Source organism: Ctenopharyngodon idella, chromosome 13 (genome assembly GCF_019924925.1).
Source record: "Ctenopharyngodon idella isolate HZGC_01 chromosome 13, HZGC01, whole genome shotgun sequence".
Taxonomy (NCBI): domain Eukaryota; kingdom Metazoa; phylum Chordata; class Actinopteri; order Cypriniformes; family Xenocyprididae; genus Ctenopharyngodon; species Ctenopharyngodon idella.
This window is the reverse complement of record NC_067232.1, coordinates 1,844,752-1,858,840: the sequence shown is the minus strand read 5'-3', so window position 1 is coordinate 1,858,840 and position 14,089 is coordinate 1,844,752. Positions and strand designations below refer to the sequence as shown.

Below are 14,089 nucleotides of genomic sequence, written 5' to 3'. Positions count from 1 at the left end.
AAAGTTATTGGACTGTGGGGACACAATGGTGTCCTTATTACTTTAAGTGTCTTCACCTTGGACAGGCAATGTCTGCTTCAGTTGTGACTGTGTCAGAACTTTAATAGGAGATAATCACCTCACAAAACGAGAGTTGTTTTGTGGGACAATAGTGAAACTGCAACATGAATTGACCTGAGGTGCTTTGAATCCATCAACTGCAAATAATAGAGTAAAACGAGACCTTTTCCTTTTTTTTTTTTTTTTAAATATACAAGAGTCATGGGAGTTTGTACGAACACAAGTTCGTCTGTATCCCACATTTACCCTAGGACAATCATTGTGTCCGAGCTTTGAAGGGAGATAATCACCTTACAAAATGAGAGTGTAAAATTCAAACGTCATTTTGTCGGACAAAACATCAATAATTGTTGAGTTTGTTTACAAAAGTCATGGGAGTTCAAAGAATGGAAGATGCTTAGTGTGTATTGTACAAAAAGGACATTTGCTGCTCCGTGTGTGAGTGATATGCTACATGCTAATATGCTAACTGGCAAACTCAATAGCTGATAACTGAACTATTTCTTGTTTAAACCATACAAAATCTAACAAGATATGATTGTTTTGAGGTAAAAAAAACTGCTTAAATCAGTCTGAGGTACACCAACTTAAGCTGTTTTTACCACAGGACAATTGTGTCAGAGCTTTGAAAGAGAGATATTCACATCACAAAACGAGAGCACAAAATTCAGTTGTTTTGTAGGACAATAGTCAAACTGCGACATTAATTGACCTGAGGTACATATCAACCACAAATAACAAAATTAAACAAGACCTTTCGGTAATTACTGTCAGTTTATGCTGCTCCATGTGTGAATGTTATGCTACATGCTAATATGCTACTTGGCCAATTCAATGCCTGAAATGAGCTATTCTTTGTTTAAACAGTGGAAAATCTAACAGCTGAACAGTCTAAAGTTGTGTGTTAATCTTACCTGCTACCAGGTTGGTCAAGTTTAAAGAATTTACAAAGGTTTTGGGCATTTGTTAGCTAGTCAGTCTGGAAGATCAGCTCACTCCGCTAAATGAACTGAACACCACCTTTGCCAGACTGGGAGAAGAACTAGACCACCTGAAGACCATCTTGGCCAGTCTGGAAGACCAGCTAGAACACTGAAGACCAGTTTAGTCACTTTGGGAGACCAATTAAAGCACCAGATATCCATGGTAAGTGTTTTTTTGTTTTGTCTGGAGGTCAGTATTTCATCTCATGTTTAATAACCATTATCTTTTTTTTATTCATCTCAACAGACAAGTATTGAAGAACCGCTGAAACAGCTCCTGGTTGTTTGCAAGTAAATTTGGTGTATAAATTCGCAGCTCCTCGTCTTCATCTCTACATCCTGTGAAACTGATAAACAGGTTTGTAATCTTGTAACTGTGCTTCTTTGGGCTCAGAAGGGGTATAAATGGAAAATCTGGGAACCAGCTGCATTGGTCAGTCCCTCATTAAGTAATGTGATTAGCAGTCAGTGGGTGGATACAACAAATGTGACGTCAACGGCGGAGGCCAACCTAATCTCCAAAACACAATTTTTTTTTCTAGTTTTCTCTCTGATCGTTGTCTACTACTGATATTTTTTCCCTCTATTTAGAGCTTATGATTGATAAATGCATTGGGTTGTTTCACTTTTATTGTGTGGAAAAGAGAAAGCACACAGCCATCTGCCTCTCAGAGTAGACGGCCGTATCTTAATCCAGATTATGGCTGCACCATAAACGTTTTTTTTTTTCCCCCCCTGTCCGCCATTTGTAGTCAACAGTGTGCCCTTGATAACAGACAGGCAGGTCGGTTAGCCTAGCTCCAATTAGACCACTAACAATCCATCTGAGGGACATCTCTACTGGAGAATAAGGAATTTAACCAAAGGAGTTCAAGGAATCACAACTTTGCATCAAGTTAGAGACTCCAAAAGGGTACATAATGGCGTTTTTAATCAAAAGTATGGTGGGGAACCCACTGAAGGGAATGGGACTTGGAGGAGGTGAGGAAAAGGCTGAGGAGGAGACCCCCAAGGACCCTGCAGCGGCTGCCGGCATGACTAGAGAAGAATATGAGGAGTACCAGAAACAGCTAGTGGAGGAAAAGTAAGTAAAGTTTGGGCCTCCTGGCCCTAATTTGTGCTTGCATAATGACCTTAGGCTTTAATGACCTTGACAAAGTAAATGGAAAAACTTGCATATGGCATCTTGTATATTGTTTTTAAGTTTGGTTTCATCTTTTTTGGAGATTGTTTGGTTCTTAGTGGGATTAATGCATTGTTAATCCCAATGACACGTACGCTGTTAGCATGTCAGTTTTAGATCCTTCTGTATGTTCCATCCTTAAAGGTGATGATACATTACAAAAACACTGTTAGCCTGTTCAAATAAAAAGCTGCATTGATGTCCATTGTGCAGCTTAACATGGAACAACATGAGTTGTGATGCAAGCACATAAATCTGTTATTCTCTATAGTGATGTATTCATGCTAAGACCTGCACCTTAACTATCTCTGGGTGTAAAAAAGATGATAATGTCAACGATTAAAGACGAACGGGCGCCATGTTGGTATCAGAGAGTAAGCGTCAGATGCTAGCTGCTAATCAGCCCTAAGAGCACAGCTTAGTGTGGGTTATCCTAGCCTTGTTGAGCTGGATAATGCTATTTTTAGAAACAATCATGGTAGCATGGGAGTAATGAAAGTATTGGAGAATGTTAAATGTCTGCATATTTAAAACCCTTCATTCCTTCCTTACTTCCTTACTTATTTATCCATTTTGCTTTTTGTTAGCTTTTTGTTAAAAAGGCATAGTTGATTTTATTTATGGCTGTTTCATTGTTGCAGTGTTGAAATCTGATTTTGTTGTGTTATCTAAAAAAATCTTTTTGATGTGCTGAAATTCAGTGTTTATCGGTCAGCACTGTAAAAAACATTTTCACGATTTATCACAACATTTTTCTTTTGTCAAATCAACTTCAATAATTAATGTGGTTCAAATAACATAATATTTTGAGTTTCTGTTGATTAAACCAATCGCCTTCATTGTATTAACTCAAATTTTTAATTTCAATGAACTCAAAATTTTAAGGCAACCAGGTAACTTACTTTTTTAAGTTAAACCAACAATTCTTTTTCACAGTGTGCTCATAAACAGGGAATGTGATTACATAAGCAGATTAATACATGGAATGATGGCGCTCATTTCGGTAATAAAAATCACTAGCTTTTTGGTACCAATTATGGTTGTATTTAATACGTAAAAAGTACATGCAAACAAAATACATTTCGAAGAAAAAAAAAATTTAGTTATTTGTTATGTTTTACTAATTTTGTGAAACTCAGATCTATAGTAACACTACATTATATACACTGTATGTGGTTTTGTAATATTTATCTTAAAGGCTGTTATCTTTTGTATTGAGACAATAAGGAGCTTTTCAAATCATACGGATCAAATTGTACAGAAAAGCATCTGAGGCATGATTGCAACTATTGCCAGTTTAATCCCAAGATTTGATATTATTCATGTTCATGTGAGATGAGATAACAACTAGCATCAGCAGGCTCACTTAAGTAGAAATATGACCAGGTTAGAAACAGAGGATTCATACAATAAACATACATGTCTTCTGTGAGATTACATCTAAACATCTTTGCGTAGCTTCAGATCAAACACCCAAAGGATTTTATTATCTAGTTGTTGCTGGTAAACTAGCTTTGCTTCAAGTATAGTCGTCGCACTGCCTGAACAATGCCATAAGCATCCTGAAGCTCTTTATCTTGAATTAAGCTGTACCCAGAGGTCATTTCATTCTACTGCTACAGTGTTCTGTCACGCACAGATTTTAAAACAAAATGTTTGTGCAAAGCATGTTTTCCAGTGAATTATACATGCTTACGGTGGTATGTTTTTTAACATGAAAATCACAAGATTAGCGTCCACTGTATTACATAGAATTAAAAAATAGATTAATACACAGTGTTTTTCTTAGCACGTGATAACATGTTGTTAAAACATTTCTGATCCACAGAATGGAGCGAGATGCAGATTTCTTGCACAAGAAAGCAGAGAGGGCGACCCTGAGAGTTTGTCTACGAGAAAAATACAGACTTCCTAAAGTAAGAGCCACTTTGCTACCCCCTCCCTTGTCATATACAAGAAGAATTCATTTTGAATTAATATTTTTCAGTTGACAACTGACTTTCATAGTCAGAATTGTACGATTATTTACTACAGTTCAAAGTTTTGAGATTTTTTTTAAATATTTTTGAAAGAAGTCTCTTATGCTCATCAAGGCTGCATTTATTTAATCAAAAATATACAGTAATATTGTGAAATATTATTACAATTTAAAATAACTGTTTTCTATTTGAATATATTTTAAAGCGTAATTTATTCCTGTGATCAAAGCTGAATTTTCAGCATCATTACTCCAGTCTTCAGTGTCACATGATCCTTCAGAAATCACTTTAATATGCCGATTTGCTGCTCAACAAACATTTCTTATTAGTATCAATGTTGAAAACAGTTGTGCTGGTTCATATTTTTGTGGAAATTGTAATAATTTTGAATAGAAAGTTCAAACGAACAGCATTTATTTTGAAAAAATAATTATATTGTAACATTATAAATGTCTTTACTGTAACTTTTGATCAATTTAATGCATCCTTGCTGAATAAAAATGTATTTTAATGCTTTAATATAAATAAATAAAAACTGACCCCAAACTTTTGAACTGTAGTAAAATGGAAAGTCATATCACTGTAACACTTACAGTAACAAAGATTTATTAGGTTGAAAATAATTTGTTGAAACCATCTCTAGAATTCTTAAATTGTATTTGGCTCCCACACACACACACACACAAATGCATTTTCTCCCATATGGATGCTTTGAGTGGCTCTGAGCTCTTGGCACTACCAATAAATAAGCTAACCAGATTAAAAGAGTTAACTGAGGTCTGCGCAAGCCTCCAACAATATTGGCTTTCCACAACATCTGTTCGTCTTTGTACAGCTTCATTTTCTCTCTTAAATCTATGTGATGCAATAATGCAAAACGGCTAACATGAGTTTGTGCTTTGGTGCTCTTTTTGTTTTTGTTTTGTTTTGTTGTTTTGTTTTTTTAGAATATTTTACTTCATCGGAATGGTGCGAAAGTTAAAGGTTTTGGCGCTTGCTATGTGAACACAACAACAACAACAACAAAAAAATCATGGACATGATTTAAAAGATTAAATGGTCCTGAAAAAAAAGAGTCACACTTGTACTCCTTGTGGTCAAAAATGACCGCATTGGAAATGAATAGGAAACTAATTTAATCTAGTGGAAAAGTTTGGTACTGCACCCAAACAAAGTCTTACCAAAAGCTAATTTTTTGAGATATCAACCTCAAGTTTGGAACACAACTAGTTTAGATTTATGGCTTTGATTTTGATAGTATTTTTGTGCATTTTTCATATCAATAAACTTAAACTTCTATAACTTTGTCCACTTTTTAACTTTTATTCACTTCAGCAATAATCTGACAAGTGCCAAAGCATTCAAGATTTATGCCAGCTTAAAGGGATAGTTTACACAAAAATGAAAATTCTGTAATCATTTACTCCCCCTCAAGTTGTTCCAAACCTGTAAGAATTATGAATTTCTTTGTTCTGCTGAACACAAAAGAAGATATTTGGAAGAATGTTTGTAACCAAGCAGATCTCGCCCCCCATTGACTACCATAGAAGGAAAAAAAATACTATAGTAGTCAATGGGGGTGAGATCTGCTTGGTTACAAACATTAAAAACTACAAAACTTAAAATATAATTTAGTACAATAAAATCCCCTAAAAATACAAAATATTAAATAAAAAACATTATCAAACTAAAATATAGTACATTCATTTGAAAAAAAAGAAAAAAATGCAAGGAGCACCATATGGTTAAAAATAAAGGTTCTTTATTGGCATCTGTGGTTCCATAAAGAACCTTTAACATCCAAGGAACCTTTCCATTGCACAAAATGTTCTTCACAATAAGAAAAAAAAAATGGTTCTTTTAGGAACTGTCAACTGAAAAGTTCTTCTGTGGCACAAAAACTGTTCTTCTATGGCACTGATGCGAAAACCCCCTTTTGGTACCTTTATTTTAAAGATTGTATTAAAATGGTAATTGTGTATAACAGACAAATCTCCTTGAAATTCGTTGGTTGAGCCAATGTAAGACTGGTCGAGATGTTCAGGAAAAAAAAAACTGTGCAATGTGCAACTGATCCACATTGTTTATTTTTGCCTTTATGAACACAAATGTACCTATATGTGCTTGTGTCCCTGTTTGACTTCATGTGTGGATTTCTCCCTCAGAGTGAGCAGGACGAGAACATGCTCCAGATGGCAGGAGATGACGTGGACGTTCCCGAGGAGCTGCTGAAGATGGTGGATGAGGACGCCACAGAGGAGGAGGAGAAGGACTCCATCCTGGGGCAGATGCAGAACTTACAGAACATGGACATGGATCAGTTAAAAGAGAAAGCCAGCGCTACACTGACAGAGATCAAGTCCAAGGCTGAGGAGAAGTGTTCTGTCATGTAGTGATGTAGCAAATTTCTTCAAACCAGGACTGCATTTCCCAAAAGCATCATAAGCCTAAGTAGATTGTAGAACCGTCGATGGTCTCTACGATCAGTGATGCTTTTGAGAAACCCAGCCTGGGTCTCTTTTAGAAAAACAAAACAAAAACAGTATCTTAATTTTCCCTCCACATTGATTGATTGCTGTTGAAGTTTCGGTGACACTTTACAATAAATTTCATTTGTTAACTACATTCGTTAACATCAACTGGCAATGAAATTGCTTCTCCTGTTCTGTTATCATTGCTTTGCTTAGTCTTATGTAACTTTATTACTTTGAGTTTGATGAACTTAAACTATTTAAGGCAATCGGTTTCCTCAAACCATTTAAGTAGCTATATAGTTGTTAAGACTTAGTTAGATTTGTTACCTGAATTCAAACTGAATGAGTGGAATAAACTTAAAATCTTTAAGTTGAGTTTACTCTATTGACTAAACTAACACTAAAATATAAGTGAATTTAATTTAATGTATATGAGTTTACAGTACTCATATTTTAAAACTTAAATGGTTTAAGGCAATCGGTTTCCTCAAATGATTTGAGTTACCGTAACTTATCGGGTTTTACATCATTTATACATCTTAGTTAATCTTAATTCCAATATTTACTAATAGGCCTACATTTTTAAACTGATTAAATTAGTTAATGCACTGTGAACTAACAATGAACGATTGTATTTTTATTAACTAACATTAACAAAGGTTAATAAATGGTGTAAAAAATATAAATATATATATTGGTCATAGTTCATTTATGTTAACTAATGTTAACAAATGAGAAATATTGTAAAGTGTTACCAAAGTTTCACCCAAGTTTTTAAATCCCAAAGCTGCAACATCTGATTCTAGATCAGCTTTTCGGCTTCTCTGAATATCATTTGCTTGCCCCCCAGTTTTGCTGTTGGACTTCATTTCTTTTGTATGTTTTGTTTGAATAAATGATGTTGTAGTCTGTTTCCTCCTCTTTTTTTGTGCATATGTTGCAATATTTACCTGTAAATATATCTAACAAACATATAATGACTTGAACCAGAGGCGGAGAAGCTCTGTTTAATTCCCCCTCCTGCTTTTTTGCACAAGGGTTTGAGATGAATGTGATGCTGTTATTTCTTCTTTTCTAGACAGCTGACCATAGCGTTGACGCATATGATATTGTAACGCTTATTAGGATTCTTTAGTCTTATGTATTAACTTTTCATGTGAGGTAAATAGGCATGTATATGGTTGATGTCTCATGTGTAAACAGATGAATAAAATAGACAGTTGAAAAACTGTGGGTCTGTTGGGCATTCGTGATCAAAATAGGTATGTCTGTGAGCTTTTCTTGGCCATAACTGTGTCAATATTTTATTTCATGCAAGAAAACAAGCATAATAAAAATTAAAAAAGGGCCAGATGACTGGAGAAAATAAATATTAAATAATTCAAGTTCATGATTATTTAAAAAAGCATGTATTTGGAGTTTAAAAGATTACCTGTTAATAGGATTACAAGGTCTAAGACAAGTTAAATTCCTTCACTAGACAGTAACAGAGTAATCTTGTTTTCACATTATATGACCTCATATTTATTGAGTGGAATATTTGCACTTTAAAAAATTGCCACTAGGTAAAGTTGTGGAGAGAAAACGGGTTACACTTTATTTTAAGGTGATTTAGTTACTACTCAAGTAAGTACTGAGTAATATTAATTAGCTACATGTAGGCTACTTACTATAGAGTTAGGGTTAGGGTTTGCTTTAGGGTTAGTTGCTTGTTATTATTCATAATTTACTGTTATTACTATACATGTAACTTGTAACTATGTCACATTAAAATAAAGTGTTACCGAAAAACGTACTTCAAGTAGCCTACCTAAAAATGTGAAAGGTATTTCACATAGTCTTACCATAATTCTCAATGTTTAATTATCTGAATATTTAAAAATAATATTTAATAAAATAATAGGCTATAACACATTCGTTGATTTTGAGGAGCTAACAAAAAATGTATTCTTGTATTTTTCAGTGTATTTTTGTTTTTCAAGTAGCCTATGTGTGTGTGTATCTTTGAATAAATCTCGAAATACCAACATTATCTGTTGTAATTAGGGAAAAGCCAAGCAGTTGAAAGGATTTGAGCTGTTTTGGATAGAGGGGGGAAAGTGTGTAATCCCCTCAAACCAGCGTGTGTCCTGCGGATTATCAGACTGCTGTCAATCTTTGTTCGGAGCTAATTACACGTATCCATTCAATATTGAGGAAGTTTGCAAATTCTTCCAATTAACTGCACCTCAATTGTAGGCTAGCTCTCAGGGGTCGCGCGCTTGCTGCTTGAGATCGCGTTTTGTTCATGTAACAAAATCCCCTAATGGTCGAAAAACCACTCCATGCTCGAAGTGTAGGCTTAAAGTACTTCTTGTTGGTGTTTTATCGTTTTAGACTGGTAATTAGGCGTATTAAATGTTTCATCACCAAGTTAAATTAGATATGATAATTTATTTGTACCAATTTGCCAATTTTAGGCTATTCTGAGCAGGCATATTCCGTTAGGCCCAATGGATTTCAATATTTTGTCGTTCGCAAACATACTTTAAATAACGTTTACATTTTCTTCTAGAAATTATATATGAACTATATTTTATTGTTGTTACTATTTAATTTTTATAGGTTAGAAGATTATCGCCTTTACAACAATAACAAGACAGACCACCAAGTTTTAGGCTATTTAGGCCCATTTTGTTTAAATGTCTGTAACTCAGTGTTTTATTTTTTATTTTTTATTTTGGCTTACTTATTTATTGCACTGTGTCTCAGACTTTGATATAACATTTCCGCACAAATTAAAGTTTAATGTTTACTATCTTTAAAAATAATAATAATTTCAAGTAGGCTATGTAGGCCTACTCTTTCATTTGAAACGTTTTAATGGTAAATATGAAGACATCGTTTTAATTCAAAACATCAATCAAATAAAATTGGAAACAAATTTAGAAATATAAAGCCGTGTGTTACTCTCACATACGTGGCAAATGTGTCATTTTGTTACATTTTTTGTCCTGTAAATCCTTTCTTATATTTCTAAACAGAAACGTTCAACTTTTACTGTCACCTCAGGAGGGTGTGATAATATGACAGTGATTTCAACATGATAAACTAACTTAAATTTGTATAAAAGTGTATAAGAAGCTTTTCTGTTTAAAAATGTACGTTGTTTATTCATTTATAAAACAACTAGTTAGGTGCACGTGGTTACCACGGAGCGTTTTTGTAAACTGACGTTTTTAATGACATTTTGCGCGTGCAGAGATCTTGTAATTTTGATCTGTTTCGACCTTAAAGATGTAATCCCAGCCCCAGTTCCTCTCATTTCTACAGGCCATCATGATCAAGACATCTGGAGTGGGAAAAGATTATTTAAGATTTATGTAAGGCGGTTTATAAAGCTGCCATTATGGCCACAAGAATCTCTGGGAGGAGTTAAATGCTCTGCTCAGGGACAATACTACATCCCTCACTCTGGCCAATCTGACGTTTCTTGACGTGTCGAAGGGGATGTCACTCACACAATAGAATCCCGGTCGAGGGGGATCCATATAAGGCCCCTGGGGGCCACTGCATCCTCAGTGTGTGCAGGACCACTACTGGAGAAAGTTGCGTGACTTGCTTCTGCTGGGACAGTCTGGACTATTGGATGTGCTGCTGAGTGTATTGATTAGGAAATATAGCCTATAAAACGGGAAAATCTTTAGCTGAGCTTTCCATACTTTCGTTTTTCCAAATCAAAACGTTCGATGAGGCTTGTTGGATCACAGTCCCAAGACATGGAAGAGCGTCTTTCCCCATCCGCGCGCTTGGTTCGCAGTCCTGGATCACAAACGAGGATCCACAGCATTGAATCCATTTTGGGATTTAAAGGAGAGAATATGTTCCACCCGGCGTTTTCCTTTGGATCAGGAAAGCCAGTCAAAGACACTGAGCACTTGTTGTCCCCCAAAAAGGACTCTAAAAACTCCAAGAGCTTTGAAGGTGAGTAAACAGATGCGCAAAGTTTTTAGGGTTTAAAACTGTTTTGGCAGCACTTCTTTCATTTTCAAGTAATTAATAATCTAATTGTACATCTGAGGCACATTTAAATAGGCTATTAATATAAACTGGAAAGTTTATTGAAAGTTTTAGGCATGTTAAGATTTTTTTTTTAATGTAAATTGTAAATGAAAAAGACGTTAAAGTTAAGAAAGAAAGAAAGAAACAGAAAACGTTAAATTATTTGAAGAAATATATAAATATAATTAAATATATGACGATGTTTAATATACGAATAAAAGTTTAATGACTATTTAATATTTTCGCGTTAAGTTAAAAAAATTAAAATGACAGAATTTTAATTAAAATATAAACATGTCGCAGCTTCTCAAGGAAAACTCTGCATTATTTTTATACAGGTGTCTGTAGATCTGCTGTCATGGTCAGTCCGGAATTACCGGATGCGGATGGTGGTAAATTTTCTGATGATGAAAATCCCAAGAAAAAGCACCGGCGGAACCGGACCACGTTCACCACATTTCAGCTGCACGAGCTCGAGAGGGCGTTTGAGAAGTCGCATTATCCTGACGTGTACAGCAGAGAGGAGCTCGCGCTCAAGGTCAACCTGCCAGAGGTTCGAGTACAGGTGAGCACGTGATGGACTTCATGATCTGTGTATTTTGAGAATAGGATTGACGCATGTTGGCAATAGGATAACCTTATTTATAGGACTTTGTTCAAAGCCTTTCATTTTACATATTCATCATTGGTTCCTTTAAAAAATATATTTGTAGCACAAATTTAAGGCAAAAAAAAAAAAACAAAAAAAAAAATTAAAATCAACTAGTTGATGTTTTGTAATCAACTAATCAAAAGTAGTTTTAAAGTTCAGCAAATATAGATATATTATTTATCGTGTAGTCCCAGAGGAAATTTGGCCTCTTTTTTATTTTATTAGAATTTTATGTTTTGATTTAATAATTTTAGTGACAGCTGATTAACCTCTATGGGGGAATAAGTCCTAAAATGTGTAAAATTTTATGTGGTTTCAAATATTGTTGAGCAAATTATGATTCGACCATAAATAATTGCCAAAAAAGTTTAAATATAAATAACATACAATGTAATCATAAACATAAATTATGGAAACGGGAGATTAATCCCTTTTTGTAAGTGTACACTGTCAAAAGTGGTATATCTGCAATTGTTATCTTAAAGAGTTATTTCTACACTGTCAAAAATTATTGTCATTTTAACTTAAAATAGTAAGTTACCTGGTTGCCTTAAAATTTTGAGTTCATTGAAATTAAAAGTTTGAGTTAATACAATGAAGGCGATTGATTGAATCAACAGAAACTCATAATATTATGTTATCTGAACCACATTAATTATTGAAGTTGATTTGACAAAAGAAAAAAATGTTTTTTACAGTGTACTTGGTTAACCCAAACTGATGTATATACGTTGGTTGAGTGATGTTAAATAATATTTTTCGACTTAATAAAATAAAAGCATTTAATTTGGAAGTTATATTTTGTTCAGTGTATTTGAGGGGTTTTTACATACTAAGAGCATCTGAACTTCCCTCACAATGGGACTTTTCAATATGTGCAACTTTTGCATTTTAAACTAAATCCTTTTTTTCTGTCACATTTCAGGTGTGGTTCCAAAACCGCCGTGCAAAGTGGCGACGTCAAGAGAAACTGGAGGTGAGCTCCATCAAGCTGCAGGAGTCCTCCATGCTGTCCATCCCCAGATCAGGGCCACTGTCTCTGGGTAGCGGTCTGCCGTTGGAGCCCTGGCTTACCGGACCGATTTCTTCCTCCAGCTCTCCCCTGCAGTCCCTACCCAGCTTCATCACCCCTCAGCAGGGTGTACCAGCCAGCTACACCCCTCCACAGTTCCTCAGCTCATCCACGCTCAACCACCCTCTGCCCCATATAGGGGCGGTGTGCCCCCCTCCACCAGCGTATCAGTGCTCGGGGTTTATGGATAAATTTTCACTAGAAGAGGCAGACCCACGAAACACAAGTATCGCCTCACTAAGAATGAAAGCCAAGGAACACATCCAGTCTATAGGGAAGACGTGGTAGACTGAGAGTGATGCTGGACTGAGACACTCAGAGACTTGTTTGCATCTCCTTTAACTTTCTGAATCAGACTCTGTTTGGTCCTGAAAGTGGTTTTCACACCTGTTTGTGGTTCATAAACCTCCCAGAGTTGTTCATTGTACATTACTGTCTTTTTTGTTTCTTTTTTTATCAAGAGTTCAATAAAGTTCGCATATAATTCAACCCTTGTTGGACAAAAAAAAAAAAAAGCATTTAAAGAGAGAAATAAATGTCAGTCAAATAATGTTTGCATTATAAATGCATGCATTTAATTTCACTGAATCACATTTGCCCAATTCAAAATTCCAATTATGCCTTTAAAATGGCAATTCAATGCTAGGAATGATTCACTGTTAAGTATTGTACAATGCAGATGGCCACTTTCCATGACGTTTTGTTGTATGTTTTCACATTGTACAGATTAATTTTGTATTTTATAATAAAGACAAGCTCATAAAAATATCAAATGCAACCTGTCTCTTAATAGTTCTTAATGCTTATTCAAATTGTTGAGGTTGTTATGCTATATCATACTAGAGTTCTTAAATTAAAATAACTAAAAATATATATTCCATCAATTATGTTTTTAATGCATATTTATTATAAATTAATTTCCATTTCTATCGGCTATAAACTTTCATTGTTAGGGTATTATATATTCTATATAATCCCAGAATTAGTTTTTTTCTAATGAATTGTTTATTATATAAATTGTTATTTATAATATATTAAATTATTATTTTTACTTTTCAGTTAATCCGGTTCTTACAGGTTACCAGCAGAAAGTCGTCATACTGTGAGTTCGCAGACCGTTGGAGCGGCAGACGCCTCACTGTGGCGCTTCTCCTTGATTCTGCCGCCATCTAGTGGTTGCGTTTGGAACATTCTTCTCCGCCGACAATGTGCGATAATAGACCAATGTCTTTACAATCAGTGCTGGGTAGAAACTCATTACATGTAACCTGGATTACGTAATCAGATTCTAACAATTAACTACTTGTAATTAGATTATATTACGTTTTAAAATACTCGTAATCAGACAAGAGTTACTTTTTTATTGATTACAAACATGATAGCTATTCTCAGTGGCAGTAAATAATTCATAATTAATTGATACTCCCAACTTTTTTTATTTTAAAATTGTTTATTTTAATTTTTTAATGTTTTAAGTACTTAATAGTTTTTCATTAAATTCTCGAACCCCTGCAGTTCATCACAAACCTCCATCACAAACCCCAGTCTGAGAAACCCTGACATAATGCAATATTTAATGCACTTCATGTTGTTGATAACAAAGAACGGAATATATATTTTCTCTCTTTGTAGGCTATTTTTATAT

General features: G+C 34.7%; 2 protein-coding genes across 4 annotated transcripts; both read left to right on the top strand.

Moving 5' to 3' along the window:
* The first annotated feature begins 241 nt into the window (after positions 1-241).
* Positions 242-7,898, top strand: LOC127525025 (complexin-4-like). 3 transcript variants are annotated; one of them, XM_051917206.1, is made up of 5 exons: positions 242-1,206; positions 1,291-1,401; positions 1,984-2,127; positions 4,055-4,142; positions 6,371-7,898. In XM_051917206.1, the coding sequence occupies exons 3-5, from the start codon at positions 1,985-1,987 to the stop codon at positions 6,596-6,598; spliced, it is 459 nt and encodes a 152-aa protein (XP_051773166.1). In that variant the 5' UTR covers positions 242-1,206; positions 1,291-1,401; position 1,984; the 3' UTR covers positions 6,599-7,898. The 3 variants fall into 3 exon arrangements, with proteins under 3 accessions (XP_051773166.1, XP_051773163.1, XP_051773165.1); XM_051917203.1 differs by having other exon boundaries at positions 1,796-2,127; positions 6,371-7,897; XM_051917205.1 differs by lacking the exons at positions 242-1,206; positions 1,291-1,401 and having other exon boundaries at positions 1,609-2,127; positions 6,371-7,897.
* A 2,079-nt stretch (positions 7,899-9,977) lies between these two features.
* Positions 9,978-13,189, top strand: LOC127525085 (retinal homeobox protein Rx3). The gene is made up of 3 exons (XM_051917320.1): positions 9,978-10,642; positions 11,059-11,285; positions 12,298-13,189. Exons 1-3 carry the CDS (start codon positions 10,408-10,410, stop codon positions 12,730-12,732), a joined length of 897 nt encoding a protein of 298 aa, XP_051773280.1. The 5' UTR covers positions 9,978-10,407; the 3' UTR covers positions 12,733-13,189.
* Positions 13,190-14,089: the final 900 nt, after the last annotated feature.